Source organism: Coturnix japonica, chromosome 2, assembly GCF_001577835.2.
Source record: "Coturnix japonica isolate 7356 chromosome 2, Coturnix japonica 2.1, whole genome shotgun sequence".
In the NCBI taxonomy this organism is placed as follows: Eukaryota; Metazoa; Chordata; class Aves; order Galliformes; family Phasianidae; genus Coturnix; species Coturnix japonica.
This window is the reverse complement of record NC_029517.1, coordinates 55,770,799-55,793,193: the sequence shown is the minus strand read 5'-3', so window position 1 is coordinate 55,793,193 and position 22,395 is coordinate 55,770,799. Positions and strand designations below refer to the sequence as shown.

The 22,395-nt window shown below is 34.7% G+C and overlaps 1 protein-coding gene across 7 annotated transcripts in view; it reads left to right on the top strand.

Annotated features, from left to right (window-relative positions):
* The window catches only part of CDH18 (cadherin 18), a 450,693-nt gene that overhangs the window by 388,536 nt on the left and 39,762 nt on the right, over nt 1-22,395 (top strand). For all 7 annotated transcript variants that reach the window (XM_032442471.1, XM_032442473.1, XM_015854439.2 and 4 more), the window contains 2 exons: nt 3,784-3,971; nt 11,435-11,688. In XM_032442471.1, the coding sequence (XP_032298362.1) occupies nt 3,784-3,971; nt 11,435-11,688 (442 nt within the window). The remainder of the gene's footprint in view (nt 1-3,783; nt 3,972-11,434; nt 11,689-22,395) is intronic.

Here is a 22,395-nt window from a genome sequence, read left to right as displayed (position 1 = left end):
TGTTTGAGGCAGTAATGGTTTGGAGAGTTAAGCGAGTTCTTATTTATTTACTGAGTGGAGAAATGGAAGTAGGACTGAACAATTTTAAGGGATGCTCTTCAGAGCTACCTTAATTTTCATGTTCTTCATGAGTCTAAACCCATATGAGAGAACAGTCTAGGCTGTGCTGATACCAGGAATAAAAAAAGAACCACCACTACCAACAAACAATAAACCTTATTACCCTGGATAAACAAATAGCATCTGGCCAAATATTTACTTATTTTTCTGTCAGCCTACTATTATGTTTGTCCTCCCTTCCTTTACTGAGGAAAGTAATTCTTGCTGTTCCAGAGAACATTACGAGCTAGAAAAGTAATTCAAATTTATCAATAAAAATAGATTAATAAATGCAGTGAATAATCTGCTTGTTGAGTTGCTGCACATACTGTCATATTTCTTTTTTGAAGAGGTTCAGACAAAGAAATTGTTTTTCTGAGGGTAAAACACAGCATTATAGGTTGCCTGAAGGCTAACTGAAATGGGAAGTAAATTGTTCTACAAATCTTTAGGTTGTTTCTGCACTGTAATAACAGATATGCCATATAGTTTATTGAAAGAAAGATAAAGATCTTTTACATGTATTTGAACAGTGTTTCAATTAGCATTGATTAAAGCCTTGTATTTTTGTATGACTGTTCTTTACATTAAAAGGAAAATAGCATTTATTTCATGAGCTATGTGAATGCATCTGAGTGAACACTAACATTAAAATCAAATTAGTCTCTTCAGAATCATGATCTATAAGCCACCAAGCCACCACTTAAAGCAACATAGAACATCCTGAAGACTCTTTGAAATTCTTTCTTTATAGAAGAAGCCTCTGATGCTGGGAGTGTGGGAACAATCTGTTCAACACAGGCAGAGTTTACGAAACAGTTTTGATAGAGAATAGTATCTGATCCTTAGAACTTTTAGTGCTCAGTCAGATTTTAGGAAATGGCACAGACTTATAGTTTGTGCTATCGAATCATGAATTCACAGCATACTCATCCCACAAACCTTTTGTGGCAAATGCCCTATCAGGATGTAGTTCATGCCCAAGGAAATGTTCTGTTATGCCACTGATTCATTCCTGTACTATCCATTTGCAGTTTGAAGTTATTTAGTGATTAGAAAGAAGATTTCTGACTTCCACCTCTGGGGTAAATTTATTTATTTATTTATCTGGCATTCACATTGCTGAATCCTAACCCCTTTTGAGTTGATTTTAGATAATATTGCTTGTAATTATCGAGTGTCTCACTTCAGTGTGACATGTTTCAAGATCTCTGTGTGAAGCAATGGGTAATTTATCATTTCTGACCTCTTAATGCGGCAGTTTTAATTTTCAACTGTTTTAATAATATATTTTTATCCAAAACATTTTAGTTCTACAAATACTGATAGGTAACAAATGAGTGAGGGATTCCAGATACTTATTTTGCTTGAGAATTTCAGAATGTTTGAAGCTGGTATCAGTAACATGATTTTCAGAAACAGATGGCTAACACTTGGGGTGTGATTATAAAGCAAAGTCGTGTGGATATGTTTGAACTAGCTTAACTATTTGGAAGTCTCTAATTAGTTCACCCTATCATATGGGATATAACACTTCCAGTTGCTGAAGTGTCTTGATTATGTAACATATTCTTTATGACCTCGTTCTTGTCTTTTTTGAAGTGCATTAGTCAGAGATAAAGTGCCAAAAGACAGCATTTCTTAGTTTTTGTTTTGTTTTGTTTTGTTTTTTAACAATAAGTAAACTCCAAAATGAATCTCATCACTATAATTTAATGAGCAAAATAAAGCAACTAGCAATGTGAAAATGTCACTTGACGTCATCTGTATGCATGAAACTTTGCAGTAGAATTCAATGCCATGCATTTACATCAAAATTAGTGAGAATGGCTTTTGTATGCATATCAAAAAATCTGCTGTGCATTTTAATTGAGTCAACGACTGAGCAGAAATTGTCTCATTGCATCAGAGTTGCCATTTTCTGGTTTGCATGGTAAGTTTTACCTTTTCACTTATTTTACTGGGCATTTCTTTCTTCCCTTGAGATTTACTTTATTTTACTTCATTTCATTTCTAATCTGTTTTTTAATTTCCTAGTAAACCTCTCTTTGTCTTTGTACTATTATTTTGTATACTCATCTATCTTTTTCTCACTGTTTATGTGTATTACTAGTATTATTTTTTAATTCTTATAAACCAGTAGTGCAAAAGCAATTGTCTATCATAAGGGTTAAGAATCATTGAGCAATGAATTAGATAAATTATTAATAAAATCATCTGTTTTCTATCCAGTGCCTTAAGTTATTTTAGCAATGTCATGCCCTCCCTTAACAGTTGAAACTCATGTAGATTTGTAGGTTTCTTCAATTCACTGGTCAATGTTTTTTCTGCCATAATGCACATGTAATCATAGGATCACAGAATCTCTGAATTCACTTTAAAACTTGCCTTTCTGCATGTTTACTCAGGCACATCTGCAGTCATACTAGATGGTTTAAACCCAGTAAATGGTAACAATGTGTTAGCTTTGTTATTTAGAATATTCTTATCCACTCTTGCACATCAGTGTTTCACTATGGAATTCACTATTGCAGAATGCTTTAAGAAGATAGAAGAATTTCTAGATTTTCAGGAGATACGTAGTAACTGAAATTGACTTTTGCCATTTTTTTTCTGTGCTGGAGGTTGACATGTGATGTAAACTCTGCAGATGGTTGATAGGGTCATAAATGAGACATATTGGAGGGGTTTATTGTATGTTCATACCTTCTATTGAAAGCCTATGGTTTCAGCATCCCTGCTGTGTTACAACACTAATATTATTGCAGAAAATGTCTTTAAGCCATCTCGCTGGCCTAGTTTCAGATGGAAATTGAGTTTTACATAATTGCATTGTGCCTGTTTATGACTTTTTTTTCTCCTTGTACAACCTTTGTGTCCCACTGAGAACTTTGTACCTGTCATAAAACTTAAGCCAAAGTGATACTGGCAGTTAAGAAAATTATCATCCAAAAAATTTATTTTCCATTGACTAACCTGACATAAAAACAGTAAAAGTTGTTTTGGATGCCTTTTATAGTCACTATTCTCTATTTCATTTATGTACCCATTATGTTCATTTTCCTTTACTTTGAATATCAAGGGAAAAATGTGTGCAAAGGGGCAATACTGGTAAGCAATAATGGTAAGGTATTAAGAATGTATTACATTTTTCTATGGAAAAAAATATGTGTTGATTCAAAGGTAGTAAGACAGCTGATAAAATTTCAGGGAAATAAATTGTTAATACAGCATACAAAGTTTTTTGAGATGAAAACTGTTCCTGTGCTTATTCCTTTCATGGAAAATTGGTGAAGATGTGTATATTTTAATTACAAAGAACGTAAACTTTAAAAAATTCTGTAAAAATCCTAAAAGTAAACTTCAGAGTTCATTTCTGCAATATGTGATGAGCAGCAAAAAGAGCAGTAAGTAAGTAAGTACGTAAGTAAGTAAGTAAGTAAATAAATAAATAAATAAATCCTGCATTAGTTCATTTGGATTTTGAGCTGGAGTATCCTACAGAAGATACAGTTTCCATTTGGGTTCTTTAGGGAACCTAAATATATTCAGTGGTTTATTTGTCAGCCTTCTTTATGAAGTATTATCCTATTTTCACAGACATGCATTAAGCACATAACAGTTCTTTAGTTTGGCTAAAATATGTCCAAGCTGTTTATTGTTTGTTTGTTTTTTTCCCCTCAGAACATTATCAGCTCTATGTTCCTGAATCAGCTCAGGTTGGATCAGCAGTTGGCAAAATCAAGGCAAATGATGCAGACACTGGTTCAAATGCTGACATGAAGTACACAATTATAAATGGTGATGGTGCTGGGGTGTTTTCCATATCCACTGACAAAGAAACGCGGGAAGGAATTCTTTCCTTAAAGAAGGTAAGCAGACATTGAAAGTTCCCAGTGTGTGTCATTAAAAATGTAATGATGAATGCCAAATAATCATGTGCTCTAATTATTACTTTTTTTTTTTTTTTTTTAACTGTGTCACCCTGTTGAACCACTAACTTCAACAGTGTAAGCTTATCCATGCTGCTCTCTAGAATCCCTTAAGCCTTTTCAGAGAAAGCAGGGAGAAAAAAAATATTCAAAGACAGAAGCATTTAAGTCTTTCTTGGGGTTGTGTTTGTTTGGTTGTTTGTTTTGAGTAGTCAAAACTAATATTTGTAAGTGAATTGTTTATTAATATAACTTTGCTGATGTTTTACTCATTAAATGTCCTTAAAAAAGAAGAAATGTGGAATATTTGGCTTTAAGTTGTACAGAAATGCATGAAATTTGATATGGAAAGCTTATCTATGGAAATGAATATATACTTAAGTTGTCATATACCTTTATTACTTGAATTTCTTCCTAGCTGGCTGTCTACTGTGCTAAGTATTGTGCATTGTGTAAATCAAAAAGACGCAAAACTTAACTGGCCTAACCATCACACAGTTACCATATATATTTGAGTGGTGTAGCCAATATGTTGGAGGGAAGGGAAGCCAGAGGGACCTGGACAGGCTGGAGAAGTGGACCTATGAGAATCTAGTGAGGTTCAATGAGACCAAGTGCAAGGTGCTGTACTTGGACTGGTACATTCCCAGGTATTTATATAGTCAGGCAAAACTCCTTGAGAGTAGCCCTGTGAAGAAGAACTGGAGGGCCCTGGTGGACAAGAAGCTGGACATGAGCCAGCAGTATGTGCTTGCAGCTCAGAAGTCCAACTATATACTGGGATGCATTAAAAAAGCAGGGAGAGGGAGATGTCTGTCCCCCTCTACTCAGCTCTTCTGAGGCCCCATCTGTAGTGCTGCATCCTGGCCTGGGGTCCCCAGCATAAGAAAGATGCAGAGCTCTTGAAACAGGTCCAGAGGAGAATTGTTAAGATGATCAGAAGGCTGGAGCACCTCTCCAATGAAGGAACGTTGAGCTGGGCTTGTTTGGCTTGGCAAAGAGAACGTTCCAGGGATATCTCATTGTGGCCTTTCAGTACTTGAAGGGAGAATACAAACAGGAGGGGGAACAACTGTTTACATGGGTTGATAGTGATAGGACAAGGGGAAATGGTTTTAAACTAAGACAGGGGAGATTTAGGTTAGATATTAGGAGGAAGTTTTTCACACAGAGTGTGGTGACACATTGGAACAGATTGCCCAAGGAGGTTGTGGATGCCCCATCCCAGGAGGATTCAAGGCCAGGCTTGATGTGGCTTGGGCAGCCTGGTCAGGTGGTTGGTGACCCCGCACGTAGCAGGGGGGTTGAAACTAGTTGATCCTTGAGATCCTTTTTGACCCAGGACATTCTATGATTCTATGATTCTATGATGTGCATTTCCTGCATTTATCCCTGTCTGTTTAGACTATTAATCATGAAGTGTTCCTGCCACTTAAGTTCATTCTTAACTAAGTTCAATACAAAAATATATAATTCCATGGATAATTTAATCTGTGTATTAAATCCTCTGAAATGATTTCATGGCAAGTTCCTGAAGAACTTGCTTATTTATGTTAATATCCTATGTGTAGACTGGAATTTATTTTAATAATAGTAGAGAAAGTGGAGTTGGTGTATTTATTTATTTATTTATTTATTTATTTATTTATTTATTTATTTGTTGAAATGTTTTAACAAGGGAAATTCTTTCTTGATTTCTTTTTCCTTTTTTCTCCCTCTCTTCTTTTTTTTTTTTTTTTTTCATTTAGAATAACAGATTTCAATAAGCAATTCTCACATGGCTTTGTTGTTACTGTTTTTAGGTATCAGTTATATCCATGTACCCTAAAAAATGGTAGTGAATTAGCATTCATATTTAGCTTGTATGTATTCTGTGTTCTACAGGAGCTAGGAAGAATGAAAACCAGAACCACTGAAACAGAAATTGTGAGAAAAGGGTGTCTAAACAAATGACAACACTGTAATGAATTTGGTGTTTCTTTTGCATCTGAACAGATACTTATGCATGTAACTGTAACTGAAGGAAATATTATTTTTATAATTAATACCAATTTAAAAATGGTTCCTATCTCCGAGTCATAAAAAGCTTTAATTTGCTGTGTTTTAGCCTTTCAGCCACAAAAATAAACTCTTGACTTCTCTATACCAGTGAAATTCATGTTGGCCTAGATGGAGCTATAATCTGTCACTACATCCTGAAAATGAACATTGTTCTACTTAAAAATTCACCATGGCTATTAAGAATATGAATTAAAAATGAAGAATTTACAACAAAACAAAGTAGTTCGTACATTGAATGTATAAAATCCCATTTCTTATTGTTGGCAGACATTTCACTGTGTTTTAGAATATGACAAAAGCATACGTTCTTGTTCTTTTACATACACATGACAGTAACTTGAGTCCCTTTCCTATCAAGACAAGAAAGGGTATATTTTACTTGGTTAATATTTTATTTCTACTGAGAAATGTAACACTTAAATCATCAGCTGGTGTGGAATACTTCCATTATCTCCTCAGGAAAAAAAAGCACAAACTTATTATCTCCCTGAAGAGTACAGTACAGAAAGGTGACCTCATGTTTAAAATTGTTGTGTTTTTTGTTTTTTGTTTTCACTCAGATTTTTTATGTAGTTTAATAAGTATTTTTAATTATTATTTTGTAGTATTTATGTAGTTTAATAAATATTTACACTTTACTGTAATTACTTTAAATTTAGATTGGTTTTGAAGTTAAATGAGTTCAGTAATCTATCCAAAACAAATAATCTCCCCTAAGAACAGAATTGGTTTTGTTTCAAACACTAATTGCTATTGCCATCAGTTGAGCAAAGTGATTTCTGATACTTTTCTGGAAGAATATGTGTAAGACACATTGGAAAAGTCAGAAGGAAATGTATTATTGTGTCTGTATATCTGAAGTCTTCCTCAAAACATTATAAAGCTTCTCTTGTGTGAGGATCTAATATGAAAATAAAATTTTTCAATGCCTCCATGAACAATATACAAGCCTTATTCAGTTCTCTGTAAGTGGGAGACTGGAAGAAAATGAAACAAAATACCAGCCAGAGTGAAAGCCATAATTTCCCCCTATCCTTCAGGATCAGAACTTTATCCCTTGTGACACCTGGAGAAGTATGCTCAAACTGTACTGACATCAGATCAGCAAGCCTTTCTTACCTGATAGTTGCAGATAATAGGCTGAGATAGGTGACTGAAATTCAAGGCTTCTCTGTGAGTTTAATGAGGGCAGTTTTACATATTATGTGTGAATATGTTTACAATTCACAGTTGAGTATATGTTTCTGGGGATAGAAAGGGGATGGAAAGAACAGAGCCACATCTCTCTCAGTATGTTTATTTGTAAATGAGTCCTTCTGGTGAATATGATGGAGAAGTAGAAATAACTTCTTAGGAAATGCAAATTATTTTGCATTACTATTTTTATGCCAAAACTCTAAACAAATTGCAATAGTCCAGATATTCAAAACCTAATTTTATTATTAATATATCAAATAAAAAAGAAAAGCAAAACAAACAAAAAAGAAAAAATAAAACAAAACAAAAAACAAAAAACAACCTTCTGTTGATAAACAGCACAGATTGAGACAGTAGATGAGCAAACTTCTTAGCACAGCATTGGACAAGCTGTAAATGTAAAATAAATGTCAATTTTAATACAGCGTTTTAAGCAGTATTCCAACAAAATTAAATGATGTACATTCAAATTGCAAACAGATTTCAGTTGATGAATATTTTAACATACAATGAAAAATACTTGTGAGTCATTCAAATATGAGGAATCTGGCTTTCTTTGCTCAAAAAGTTCCTTACTTCTCAGGAGAGAACAAGTAAAACCAATTAGTACTAATTAGGACACCTGGTAATAATATTCTTTAGCACAGTGTATATATTTTCTCCAAGATATCTCAAAATGTTGAAAGTAGTGTTGTTGTTGTTGTTGTTGTTTTTTTCTTTAGCTCTGTGAATCACTGTGCAGGAGTGTAGACTTTTTGCTTTTTTGTGTGTGTGTTCTTTTTCTGTTTGTTCTTTTTCTCTTCTGTGTCCAAGTATGTGATTTCTTTTTGGAGAAATTGTGGAAAGAAGATTAAAGAAAATTAAGAGAAAAATTTGGTTTGGTTATAGTTTTAAAAACCTAGGCTCCTTGAAATGTCAGTTTTTTTCCGATTATCTGAAATCCTGTTGTACTTCTAAATAAAAGACATTAATATCGTCCAACTGAATAACTGCATAAGAGAAAACAAGACTTTTTAGTCTGTATTATGCTTCATGTTTTTTGAGTGAAATTAATGTTTGTGTACAACTTAATCCAAATACTGTCAGTATAATTTTTTCCCAAACCTCCTATGTAAAATCCGCCATCCTGTTTTGAGCTTGTTTAATCTAGAGTGCATATGCTACAAAGCAGTGCAAATCATGCTTTAATATTTGACCTGTTCATAGCAGTAATAAAGATAAATGAATGTTATCTAATTTAAAATTAGAAAATTATATAGATTATATAAACTGTATTTACTAGATATATTTCTGTATAAATTGACCTGTTAAGAGTAGTATTTTTAGCTCTTCTTTTTTTCATTTCAAAAAGTTTATCACACAGTGGTAAATTTCTATGCCTATAATATTTTTATTCATACACTTAAGAAAGGGAGATATGAAACAAAAAATGTTTCATACTATTATTTTTAAGAGAATTAAATTGCTTTTCTTCAACACAAAGAGGAGTAATCAAAGAAATATATATAAATCCTGACCAGCTATATTTCATATACATCACACAATTTACTGTAGATTTTATCTACAAAATATACAGACATTGACAAATCACACATTGAGTTCCTCATAATTCTTGGCTTAAGTATTACTTTTCAACTCTTTAAGGTGATAGGAAGTAAGAATTTATCATTGATCAAAGGCTTGAACACATCCATTGATTTCTGTTCAGTCAGTCTGTAGGTCCACACAGAACAATATTGATTTTAATGGAATCCTTTCATGCTAGAATTTCTACCTGTGGGGATTTCAGTTAGATCATTGACCTTGTGGGATGTGTGCTAAAGCACGGTGCAGGAGATGAAAGAGAAAAACATACATTTGCTTTGTGTAATATTTTGAGATCTATTTTTCTACTGAGATCTAAATTTCTATAGTAAAATAGTATTATGTGAGTGTGAAAATTATTGTTATGCTATGTTCTGAGACTGTTTCAAATTTACTGGTAGTATGTATCTGTACCAAGTATCTATCTGCTCTGCTCAGCATGGCAATATATATAAACTACCTATCCTTCTTTATAAAGCGACTGAAGGCAGAAAGTTGTAACCCAGTAAAGTCTTTAGGTATTTATTATCAAATATGGGCACTTTTCCTCAACATTTAAATGCACTCATAGGAGTGCCTTTAAAGTTTAACAGTGTGAAGCTTTGAAGTGTATTCAATGACTGCCTGAAATGACATATTTTCTTGAGACTGATGAATGACCACTTGGCATTCTTTATAGCCTCTTGAGTCTAACTCATTCCTGCAAACTTGCTGAACTTCATGTAATTGCAGACAGATACTGATAAAAGTTCAAAAAATTACAACAGGGATTGTTCATGATGCTTGTGCATTTAAATAGCTTTGGTCCAAAGTGCCTTGTTTTATAGCTGCTCTCTCAGGCTTTTCTACAATTGGCCTTGTCCTCATCATTCCATTTAGTCCCTACAGTCAGTATAATACAAGTGTAGTTCTTCATTTACACATATATCGTGCTCTGCAGAACATAAAAAGATGTTGATCTTTCAGGATATAAACTATTGTATGTATAGTTTGTGCAACACATCACGTAATACAGTTTTTGCTATTTATTACTGTTTTTGAGTTCAGTATCTGTAGATGTTTAATGCATCTAAATAGGAAATGTATTTTTATAGATATTTCGGTAATAAATGCCAGCAAACAATACATGGAAAAGGTAACTAACTTCTCACGGTAAGGTTGTGATTTACTGTCCATGAAAAGTAGCAAATTATTTTAGTGACACAAAAGAAAACAATCCAAAATAACTGTAGTCCTCACAGTCACTCCCACTACATAATACCTAACACTGGAAGAGCTGGGTGTGTCATGGCCTATCCTGTGAGTTCAGACTGATTCTGTCTGCAGTAAAAGGTTGCACAACTTAGTGTTTTGCACAAAAACAGAAGACTATCGTGCTCCTGATTTTAATGGTAATTTCAATGTCACTGAAACAAAATATTGTCCATAAAGCTTATTATTTGACAGCCTGCAGCTGAATCTGTATAAATTAATTTCATTTTCATGGTCGTCAAGGCCATGATTTTTTTTTTTTTCTTAGTAAGCCTAAAATATCTCAGAGGATTAAAAGAAATATAAAAGAAGGGAGATAGATAAAATTTTGACATGTAAATACCTTACTAGAAATGCTACTCCTAAAAAAGGAAGTATTACATGATACAGGAGTCAAACCAACTTCTTTCTAGTAGAGACGTAGAATTCCTTGTGGGAATCTATTGATTTTAATAACTTAATTAATTAATAAAATTAATTAATGATTTTAATAATAAAGTTAAGACTAAGACGGCAGTAGCACTTCTGGTGGATGGTGCAGACAGGGATTTGCTTTCTGTTGGGTTTTATGTGGACATTAGGCATTTAGAAGGCAAGTCTACAGCTGCAGACTTTCTTTCCATTTATGGCTGTTTATCCATGTGCAGTGAAGCAGTACATAGTAAGACAGGCTGAGGAGTTGTCTATCAGGTTGCTGCTGGTATAGAATTTAAAAAGAAATAGTCTAGACTATAGGTATATGTCATGCATTTGCCTCTCTTTAGAAAAGCATGCATGTGTGTGTTTAGGCCATCTTTACATTTGTAAATTTCTGTGTCGTATTATAACAGAATGTTTTCATGCAAGGAGTTGCTTTTCAGTTGGAGGTTTAAGAGAAGAGGTGCCCAAAATAATTCTAAAGCCCCATCACTGTCAATTAAACATGTTAAGTAAAGGTATTAAATTAATTTAATTTGGAATACTTTTTAAACATCTAGCAGCGACCACTAAAATTTGAAGAGTGATAAAATCCAGAACCTACATTATCAGAAGAAGAGTCTGATGCTCAGTTGCAACCCTGAGTTCTCCCAGAATTAGTACCGTGAACAAAATTCTATTGGAGAGAAAACCTGAGTCATCCCACTCCATGTATAACCTTCTACTTACAGAGTATGTCAGTGACTGTCAAAATACCACAGAATGTTGTCCCTTCACAGTAACTTGCTACCAAACTAAACTGAAAAGATATTATTAGTTACAAGGCTAAACTGAAGAGCAGAATGGTAATGAGAAATACCTTTTTTTTTTTTTTTTTTTTTTTTTGCCAACAGCCACTCAACTATGAAAAAAAGAAATCCTATACACTTAATATAGAAGGAGCAAATACTCATCTTGATTTCCGCTTTTCGCACTTGGGACCATTCAAGGACGTAACAATGCTGAAGATCATAGTTGGTGATGTGGATGAACCTCCGCTCTTCACTATGCCTTCCTATGTCATGGAAGTTTATGAAAATGCAAAGATTGGGACAGCCATTGGCACTGTAACGGCACAAGATCCTGACGCTGCCAACAGTTTAGTGAGGTATAGTAAGTGCAAGTTGTATTGGGTTGAATTCCACCTGCTGAATGTTTAATGAGATCCAGGATATATGAAACAGTATTTTATTTTAGTACACACAAGGAAAAAGTATGTTGGAATCATAGTGTTACAGTCTGCCTACCTGGATTTGATTTAATAATGCAAACTCAACCTTTTGTTGTGTTACATGAAAACATCATTTAGCCATCAATCTGAGAAATAATTTACATGTAATTCATATGTCAGTAGCACTTCTTCAAGCAAACCACTATGCAAGACCAGTGCATATTAACACATCATGTAAGATTATACACTTTTCTGTCCTGCTGCCAGTGAATCTTGTACCAGCAGTTATAAATCAGTTCATGACCATAATGCTGGTTTTCTGTCATTCATGCAGACATTGTGATGGTCCTCTGCACTCCTCCCACATTTGATGTGTCAGGTGCTCCTTTCCAAGTAGTCACACAATGTAATTGCTGCAAAATCGCATTTCTAGAGGAAGCCACTATTTTCTTATATACTTTTAGTAGCATAATGAAAAACATTGAATAATGCAGCCTACTGACATTGCTAAACATGTGTCAGGCTATCTCTAATTGCAAGATATGGTGCAAGTAAATGTGCTGAGAAATGTGCTGTAAGAAACTCTTACAATATTAGATGTATCATTTGAAAACTAAAGAAACGTAACATATAAGAAGGCAAGACTTTGATAGCCTCTTAATGAAATTTATTCATAAAAAAAAGAAAAAAGGTCTCATCGAGGAAAAAGAAAAAATTCTGTGTTGTTGCCCTGGTTGAAATAATTCATAAAGCAACAGAACTGGGTTGGAAATAAGTCATGATCTGAACTAAGGAACTGAAATCAAACTGGAAATACCCCCACAGCAAGCTTGAAAAAGCATTGATGCCAAAAATATGCATATGGATGTTAATCTGGCTTCTTCTAAATTTAAGAGCATCTGCATTTAAACTTGACTGCCCTGGATCTAAGGCTCGAATTCATTACTAGTTTAGAAGAAGGTTTTTGTTATGTGTTTTCCCCTTTAGTAGGATCTGATTTTCCTCACTTTATTTGCAGGATATGTTACTTTCTAAACTTAGATACAATGTGAGAATCTTGTGGAACAATGCAGAAGTATTTGTCTTGAAGGTGGTACTAGGCTTAAAATATTTCAGGAAAAAACAAAAATATTTGTGAATATGTATTTGAGGTTGTTCCTTTTTATAACAAGATGGTATAGCCTTTGTGGAAATTGTATGAGAATATACTTGGAAAACAGTATTTCAGAAGCTAATTGGGCTCCTGACTGAGCTGAAATCTGCTGGATGTGTGATAGTTTTTGGTAGGATTAAACAGTTTTTGCAGAACAATGAAATAATCAGGTTTTTATGGTTCTCTTGTGTGAATTGTTTGAAGTTTCAAAATGTTTAGTGTCAGAAAATCAATATTTACAATTTCTTAGTGGCAAGTTATTGTCTTTGAAAAATCATCACTCTATTATTTATGTCCAAATCATAACACAAATTAGAAAATACCACGAAAAACATCTCCTAAGTGCCTGTGGTTTTTAATAGTATAATTTTGAACCAGCAGCTAACACCGCCAGACTAGCAGTTGCAGTAGATTGGAAGTAGAAAGGACAAGTGCAGATTTGACTAGTTCTACCAAAATTCAGCCATCTGTGGCCATTAAAATTTTTTTCTAGAAAACTGTAAGGCAATAATGGTGACAGGAAAGCTGCAGCAGTTTGCATAATTTCTGGGAAAGGCAGAAACAGATTTTTCTTTGTTGAAACAGGAAGTAATTTGTAGGAAGAGGGACTGGAATTACCAAATATTTTAATTTTGGTGTTGGCCTTTTTTTTTTTTTTTTCCCATACAGGAATTTGTAACCAATAATTGGGGTTAGAATATGAAATATCCGTATTATTCAAGTAAATCAGTTGAATTTTTTTTTCTTTTTCCTGTTTTCTGCCTGTTTTGTGCCTTTCCTTCCATTTATTTCTGTTGAATTGGGTATCAAATGCTAGCAGAATATACTGAATTGCTTGCTTCTGAAAGGAATCAGTTACAATTTAGAGGGGTTCTGCCAGTCCTTAGCAGCTCAAATATCCATAACATGTAATGTGATATGTCACCAGCACTGGGCCAGGTAAAGTAGCTTGGCTGAACTAGTGCTTGGCCAGAGGCAGGTCCTGAAGGAGGACCCTTAAGAGTTGATTTTTCTCAGAAGTCTGTGTGCAGTGTCCTTATGTCTTGTGCCAGTTTGCAAGAGTATCCTTCACTGTTCAACTAAGCCCCAGTTATTCTGAAAAACCATGTTTTCTTCCCAGATACATGAACAGTTCTAGGTTCATTAAAAAAAAAATAAAAAAAATAAAAAGATATTATAGAAATAAAAGACAGAAAGTTTCAGTATGAGAAAGCACATATCACATAGTCTCCACAGCAGATAATTACAGAGTAAGACGTGAACACCTGGTCTGCATGGAATTATGTTTCCTCAGCCAACTGAATTGGATGCTTTTTCCAATGCTGTAAGTCTGCAGGGCAGCCACAGAGCAGCAATTTGCTTTACAATTTTTCCTTATCCACCTCTGTGTCCTTTCTACTTTGTAAGGGTGCTCACTGCTATGTGTGAGACTGATAAAGAATTGCACACACAGATGCAACCATATCATTTCTCTATTGTCCATCTGCTATAAGAGATATGATTCTGTGATTTATTCGCTCCTCAATTAGCTATCGCTTTGTTTTGGTGGCTGGAACAATTCTAAATAGAACAATGATGGGAGGAGTAGCTACAGTAATTAACAGTGTTGAAAGGAAATCCTTATAAAATTTAATTATAGATACTAAAACAACAACAACAATATTACTTCTGTTGTTATCAGTGTTGAAGAGTCAGAATACTTTTTTTTTTTTCTCACTGCAATTTCATCCGTGTAATTTCAGCTTGCTTCTGAACCAAGCTATCTCAGAGGGCACTGATTTGGTGCCAATCTATGTACCACTGTTTAAGTTTTTCAATCCTATCAAAAGAGTCTCTGTAAGAAAAAACTGTTGCTATTGGTTTATTTTATTCAGACGTTTATTCAGAATTTTAAAGTTAATTTTGGCATAAATATAAGCACGTACTCAATGAAACTTTTTTGAAATGCTATATTTTGAAATATAAGATTATTATTATATTGAAATATCAAAAGTAAACATAGCCATAGACAAGACAAGAAAGACAGATATAGGAACATATATTAATTTTAACTATTTGTGAGTGGTTTGGAAAATAACCATTTGCTTAAAAATTTGTCTTCTAAATGAAGAGAAAATATTCTAAATTGTAATTTATTCCAATAGATTATAGCTTCCTTACATTTGTGTCAAGTGGTCTATTTCCATATCATAATATTTTATTGCTTTAAAAAATCAGGGTTGTGTCTTATAAAATATCTGATGTTCAAGCAAGACTTCAAAGTTGCCAATACAGCATGAAAGAATGGATAAAGATTGAATTCATTTGCTGTCATTCTAATTTAAAATATCATTTATTCTAAATCTCTCCACACTTACTTAGATATCATCTTTTTTTTTTCTTCCTCAACCCATACACGAAGAATTCTGTGGAGATTAGAGGTGAAAAAGCTTTTAATTGGCAAGATGCATATGTGCAATGGGAGCAGCCCTAGGCTGCTGATACTGCCTTAGGGCTGCAGTTGTGCCTGTTGAATACCTGCCATCTTCCTATAGGTGATGTTTAGATAGTGAGCCACAGTGCATGCTCACAGCATTCCTTGGAGCTTTCTGATTGCATCTGCTCTATTTTCAGTGGAGTGCTTTTCAGAAAGATAACATTGCTGCCATTCCCCAAGCCCCTTCCAAGTTAATGGGTCAGAAAAGAGCAAAGGCATGGTTTCAAGACCACAAAACTTTATTGAACTCTGATGTAACAGTGAAAATAATTGTGTGACATGGGCAAATTCTCTCATATTAACTCTATCCCAGGCTGATACTATCTTAAAAGAAACTGAGTGTCTTCTTTAACATTGATTACATCCTAGTAAGTGTAGTATGAGAGAAAAAAGTCATACTGTTACAGAAGCACCATACTAGGTCTTGTTATATTAATACATTGAAATTCAAATCATTTTCATGTTAGACCCTGGCCACTCTGTAGTCTTACCTTGTTATAATGAATTTTATTAGCTGGGACTGAATTTATTTAGCTATAGGAAATTGGAGTGATCTTACTGACTTCCTAATGTCACTCTAAAATTAACTTTCTACTTGTCACTACTGCAATAAGCAAGAAAAAGAAAAAAAAAGAAAAAAGAAAATTGCAACATAAAGTTACACATGGCTTTCTTTTTGTTGAAAACTATTTCTTCAGTTCAAGGGAATGAAGAATGAACCAACTGATGATGAAACAATGAAACAATAAAAACAAAGCATTAAACAAAAATTGTCCATACAAAGTCAGGAAAGGTCTTTTTCTTTTTTGTGAATGTCAGACTGTTCGTTTTTTGGTGAGAGTAGAAGAAAGGCATAAAGGTGTTGCAGAGGATTCTGTTTATATTGTATTCTTCTGATGTGAAGTTTATATTTACTGGAGGTAGAATAAAACGTGAAATTCTGATTCAGCCATTCACACCAATTTTGACTATATTATTGGCATGTTTAGTGGAGGGAGGTGCCCTCGCAGCCATATGATGGGACTGGGGACACTGAAAATGAAAATTATATTTTCCATTTTCTTCTTGTCCTATGTGATCAGAATCATTTTCTATGCCATTCCTTTACTGTCACTAGGAAGAGAATATAAGGCCTGTCTCCTGCTGGAAAATATAAGAATACTCTTCATCTTTTTGTATTCGTGTGTCTTGCTTGTTGTTTGGATATCCTTTAAGTTATAAGGCTGGTTTGCTATTTTATATCCTGTGCATAGGACGCTTTGTTAGCTATACTTAAGGCAGTTTGCTGTGATTGGTGTCATTGTGTACAGAAACCATCCCTCCCTCTCATGCCCAAAGGGGAAGCATCTTCCCAGATTTTGCCATCCTTGAGCTTGTGGAGGGAGGCATCTCTTTGCTCAAGCCCTCAAATCATGATGCTGTCATAACCCTGTGATCAACACCTACAGAGACACTATAGAATCTTTCCAGAGCATGTGAATGCCTTGCAGCTAGCAGAGAGGAGCTGTGACCTCCTCCATCTCACCTCCTTCTTCACTCATTTGGTTTCTCTATTCCTTCAGTATTATTCTTCCTCAAGAACGTCTGTAAATCAGAATAGAAAAAGAACATCTTTCTTTGAACAGCTAAAGCCAGAGTAGATTTTTTCTTCAATTTCTTCTCTGATTCTCTATCTGTCTTTGCAGGGAGCAACCATTTAAAAACCTTTCTTTATTGTGTTGAAGTTGGAGATCTGTTAGTGACTTTTTCCCTGAGGCATCAATTTATTTTTGATTCTTGTCAAGCTGCACATCCCAGACCTCCCACTTTCCCATGAAATGGCACTACTGCCATCCCCAAAACAAATCTGCCTAACAAAAAAATCCACCCCTCTGTTCTTGAGTTGGTAAGCTGTTCTGACAGCTGTTCTTTCTGGGAAGCATCCAATTCAGGATGGTGGTCAACATCTTACAGCAACCAGAGCCACCTCTATCTCGTACTTAAATCTTTGATAGAAATACTGACAGAACATCCTTGTATTGTGGCTGTGAGAGCCGAATTTTTCATTCCAAGACATCATTTTTTGTTACTTCTTTGTTTTAAGAATTATTTCCACTAGCTTCAGAGAACCAACAATATTTAAAATTCTTGTATGGTTTTAGGAGTTGGCATTTATTTTTGAATAATCTCTGTAATGAAACCTTTTGGTAGGGCCATTCACCTCCCATAAATACATATATATCTATTGATGTCGTTTTTATTTGGTTTGCTTTTTAGCATTATTAAGAAAAGAATACGTAAGTAGAATTACATTATTTAGCTGGTAAACCTTGGGGAACAAAAAATGATTTTCATGTAACTGTGACTGCACTTTATTTCTTGGCAACACTGGAATCTGAATGTTAATCCCTCCGAATAAAAATAAACTGTGTTGTAACAGTGCTACCATCAACATGTCTATTAAAAACGCAGTTGGACAGTTGAAATCTTCTGAAGAAATTCATGAAGTCAGGAAAAGAAGAAAAACTTTTATCTTGATTTGACTTCTGAATTATGCCTCTGAGAGTGTGGGATGTTCTTAGCCTACATTTACTGGCAGAATTAGCTAGGAAAGATCATCAGTGGTTTTAGCACATGTAGACAGAAATTGTCAGCTAGAGAAGATGGGACTACAGAAATGTCTCATATCCTTCAAGTGAACAGCATTCCTGGTTTCCAGTGTCCAAGGTGAGCAGTGTGCCAGCAGTGCTCAGGCAATGGGAACAGGAGCAGCAGCAGGGAGCCAACTTCTGCATGAAATGCAAACAAGCAGCAGCTGCCACTCAAAGGCTTGGCTGGGAGAGAGGCAGCGATTTGCAGCTCCCCCGCACCTCCTGGGACCTGCTACCTCACCTTCCTGGGACAAGGAGAAGGAAGTCTCTGTCACATCTGTGAAGCACAGATTTCAATGCAAGAGGTGAGCTGGGAGTGTTGGGCAGGAGATGTCAAGGTACTACTGATCAGCTGGCAGCTAGCTCCAGAGTTAACTCAGTGGGAACAGTATATCCTGCAAGAACTCTGAGAGGAGCAGTGTTCTCTTCAAAGTAATGCTATACTTATCTGAAAGAAGTGAAGAAATGGTAAACAGAGAGATCATCTTCTCCAAGTTCTCTTCAAATGTATTTCATTTTCACCACAGGAAAGCACAAATGAAGGTGCTGCAGAACTCTGGAACATCTGATGTCTCCTTTACCAGACATGCTGCAGGGAGAAAATTGGTTACCTGCTGTTTTGGCTGTGTGACTACCGTGTCACACTCCCCAATTGCTTTTCTCTCCTGAAGAAGTTTGTTTGAACTATGGGGAAATAGACTGTCCAAGGAAAGGAGGCAGTGTGGTATGAGACAGGAGTGGCAACAGGCTGCCTTCCCACCACCTCATTTGTCTTCAGGGCTCACTGGCAATGCTGCTGCCAGGGTGGAGATGGAAGATCGAAGATGAAGGGCATGCACCAGAGTTAAAGCCCATTATGGGACATTTCCTGCAGCTCTCCAGCTGGCCAAATGCAAGAAGCTGCAGTCAATCAATTGCCTTGCTTTTCTTCTTTATATACCTCCTGTGCACTGTATAGGTGTTCCTCACACTTTCTTTTTTTTTTTTTTCCCTAGTTTTGTGTTGTTTGTTTATTTGTTTGTTAGTTTTGTTTTTAAATTCTCTGTCCTTTGAATCTGGCCAACTTTTTTCTGAGAGATTATTCACTAACATTTTTTAACCAACCCTACAGACTTCCTTTTAAAAGTATTTGATTTCTAATAGCATTTAGATGGCATGACTGATCAATTTGGCCAGTATTCCCACTACCTTTTGTTAGCTGTTCCTTGTAACCAGTTTCTGTTATTTGAGAGCTGACTATTAGATATACCTTGATATACAAGCGCAAAGTGATGTTATGAACTGCAAATCCAAACTTGCCTGAAATGGGATTTTAGAAGTTAATTAGAACTTAGAGTTTTTTAGACAGGGTAGAAATTTCTGAAGGAGTTCTTTTTTGCTCTTGTTATATTTAGTAATAAATAATAGTAGCATAATGAAGGAATGTCTTATAGGTTTCTTTAATGATGAAAACAAAACAAACAAAAAAAAGTCAAATGCTCAAAATGCTATTTAAATTCTCAAATTCAAGGCTTAACTATAAAACAAAAACTGGAAGGAGAGAGACTGGGATTTTAACAGACAATACCACTTATTAATCAATTGCTAAACTGATTTTAATGTTATTTCAAAGCAGAATAATTTAGCTAGATTATGAAAATGCTTATGAGCTTTAACTTCGGAAACCCTTCTAAAAGGTTCTGTTATTAAACTCCTTTAGCATCTTTTAAAACCTTCTTCATGCTCAAGCATTCTCTGTGCTATTAGAACCCAACTACTTTAAAATGCAAACATATGTCAAGAGCGCCTAGGGCCCATCTTGCGTATAGGTTTCTCTTTATTTCCTAATTCCTGCAAGCACTTTTAGTTTAATATTTTTATTTTTATTTTTATTTTTATTTTTATTTTTATTTTTATTTTTATTTTTATTTTTATTTATTTTTATTTTTATTTTTATTTTTTATTTTTAAATCCTCACTGAACCTTTGTGTCACTAAAATCCAGGAAAAGATATAGGAAGTCATAGGAGGTGGGAGGTTGGTGAGATGTAGGGGTGAGGAGGTTGGTAAAGTGACTCCATTAAGTGGCTCCCCTGAAGAAAAAGATGATACATGTTGAATTTCTCAGTGCCTGTAGTTTTGATATTTAATTTCCTTCAGACACTCTTTGGGAACTGTGACTAATAGCTTTCCTGTGTTCATAATCCTGAATGTAATTTCTTAAAGAGTGTTTTATGTTGCTGATCTGGAGGTAAACAGTATATTGAGAGATGTTTACCTGAGCATGTCTTGTTATTAAGTCTCTTTATTGACATGGACCATGCAAATCAGATGTGCTGAGTTCTTGGTTATGTTAATTCACAGAGCATTGTCACGAATAAATGTCTTTAAGAAATATCTGCAGTGAGTGCTATAAATTCATTTTTAAATGAATGCATTCTAAATGGGTAAGAATAAGTAGTCACTTGCACAGTCATGATGAAAATTTACTTTTGACATAACTTTGAAATTCTAAGCTTGCACTACAGCTCTTTGCAACCTAGAAAAACCCATCATCACCATACCAATTACTAGGAAGAAATTTAACTCTACCCCAGCCAAAATCAGGGCATAGAAAACTGAGTGGCTAGTATTTTATAAAGCCCTAAAATGTTAAGTGCTTTATAAATACAATGAAACTTGTTCTAAATATTCTCTTACGTGTGACAAGAATGAGTGGCTCTATGAAGAGTATTCATCCTACAAAACATTTTTAGGGTATCTGATCGTAGAGTTTAATATTCATCGTTCCTTGGCTCTTTAAGAATGTCATTTGTAACTTATTTCACACAGACATTCATGAAGTATGGGAGCCCTGGAAGTGCAAATGGCTGCTTTAAACGTGATACAGAAAGCAGTATTTAGGAAGAATACGAATTAATGGGAGAGAACTGAACTTCATAATAAGAAAGCCTTAGACAGGGCCACTGTTTTATTTATGCATGATCAAGAAAAATTCAGTTGAGCTCTGGATGTTTTAATATGCTGTAACTATATGAAAAAGGTAGAATGTAGGGAGAAAGTGCTTCTGTGGATAAATTAGTATCATTTTTTATTTTTCTATTGTCACTGGAAATGAAAGTGTTACTGAATGAATCACCTCAGGATTGTTTTATTTCTATGAATGACATAGAAAGTGCAGTTTAAATTATTCATCCAATACTGAGCTTTCAGCTTCTATAGAATACATTTAAGTAAGTGATTTAGAAAAAAACTGTTCATGTTTCAGAAACTAAGACAGTGTTTTGTTACATGTCTATGAAAATGATGTATTAGGTTGTCACAATTCATAGCAGAATTGAGCTTCCGTTTTTCTACATCAGCTTTATATTTGGTAGAGATCCTTGTTCTTTTTGGTTCTCTTGCTTCTTCATAGAGGGATAAAGTAATAATCTGTTATGATTATGAATCAGACGTGCACAAAAGCAGCAGTGTATTCCTATTACTTTTTTTTTTTTTCCCCCTCTCATTAACCCCAATTTGAAATTATGTCTATTTTTAAGCTTATGTCTGCAAGTAGTCCTACTTTTTATGGTTATTAGCACAATACTGACTCACAGAGTAGTCACTCTCTCTGATGTTAGTAATAAGTAAACACTGTCAACAGTAGTCAGTGTTTGCAGAGGCAAGATTTATGTTTTATATATATTTATATGTATATATATATATATCCTCTTTAATTAAGAATACATATTCCATAATAATATTTCAGTGAAGATTTTGTTTTGTTTTGTTTTTCAGTAAATAATTCATGTAATTTTCAGGAGACCTCAGAGCCAAGAAAAAGGCTGGAGCCAGAGAGAAGGAATTACATTTTGTTATCATATACCTGACAGAACTGTGACAGTAGAGGGTCTAGCTAAGGTCTCCAGGAAAATTATTTGGGGGATGGTTTTTCTTTCTGTCCTTCCTCTGTCACTGTTCCACTTCCTTTTGCAAAAGAAGTGTGTGTATGCACGTGCTGTCCATCTTGTCCTGCACAACTTGACTTCATTATTTCTCCCTTAACAATAGCACAGTTAACATGGTCCAAAAATTTGTCAGGTCGCCTGCATTGCCAAGTATGAAGTATGAAGCCTGGAAGCACTGATCCAGTTGAAGCATGCATCTTCTGGATAGACTTCAAGTCTTAACATAGCTCTGTGCCAAGCATGGCAGCTGTACGTACTTTCAGAGTTTGATTCCACTCTGTCTACAAAGTTCCTTTGTAGTTAGGAAAAGGTAGGAATATCTGCCTGCATAGGAAGTAAAACTTTTCCACTGATACTGAATCAATCTTTCAAAACATTTCCGATACAAGTAACTACTTGGAGAACCTGCCGATCCTGCTCACAGTTGATCAGCTCTGCACAGCATTCTTTTTAGTAG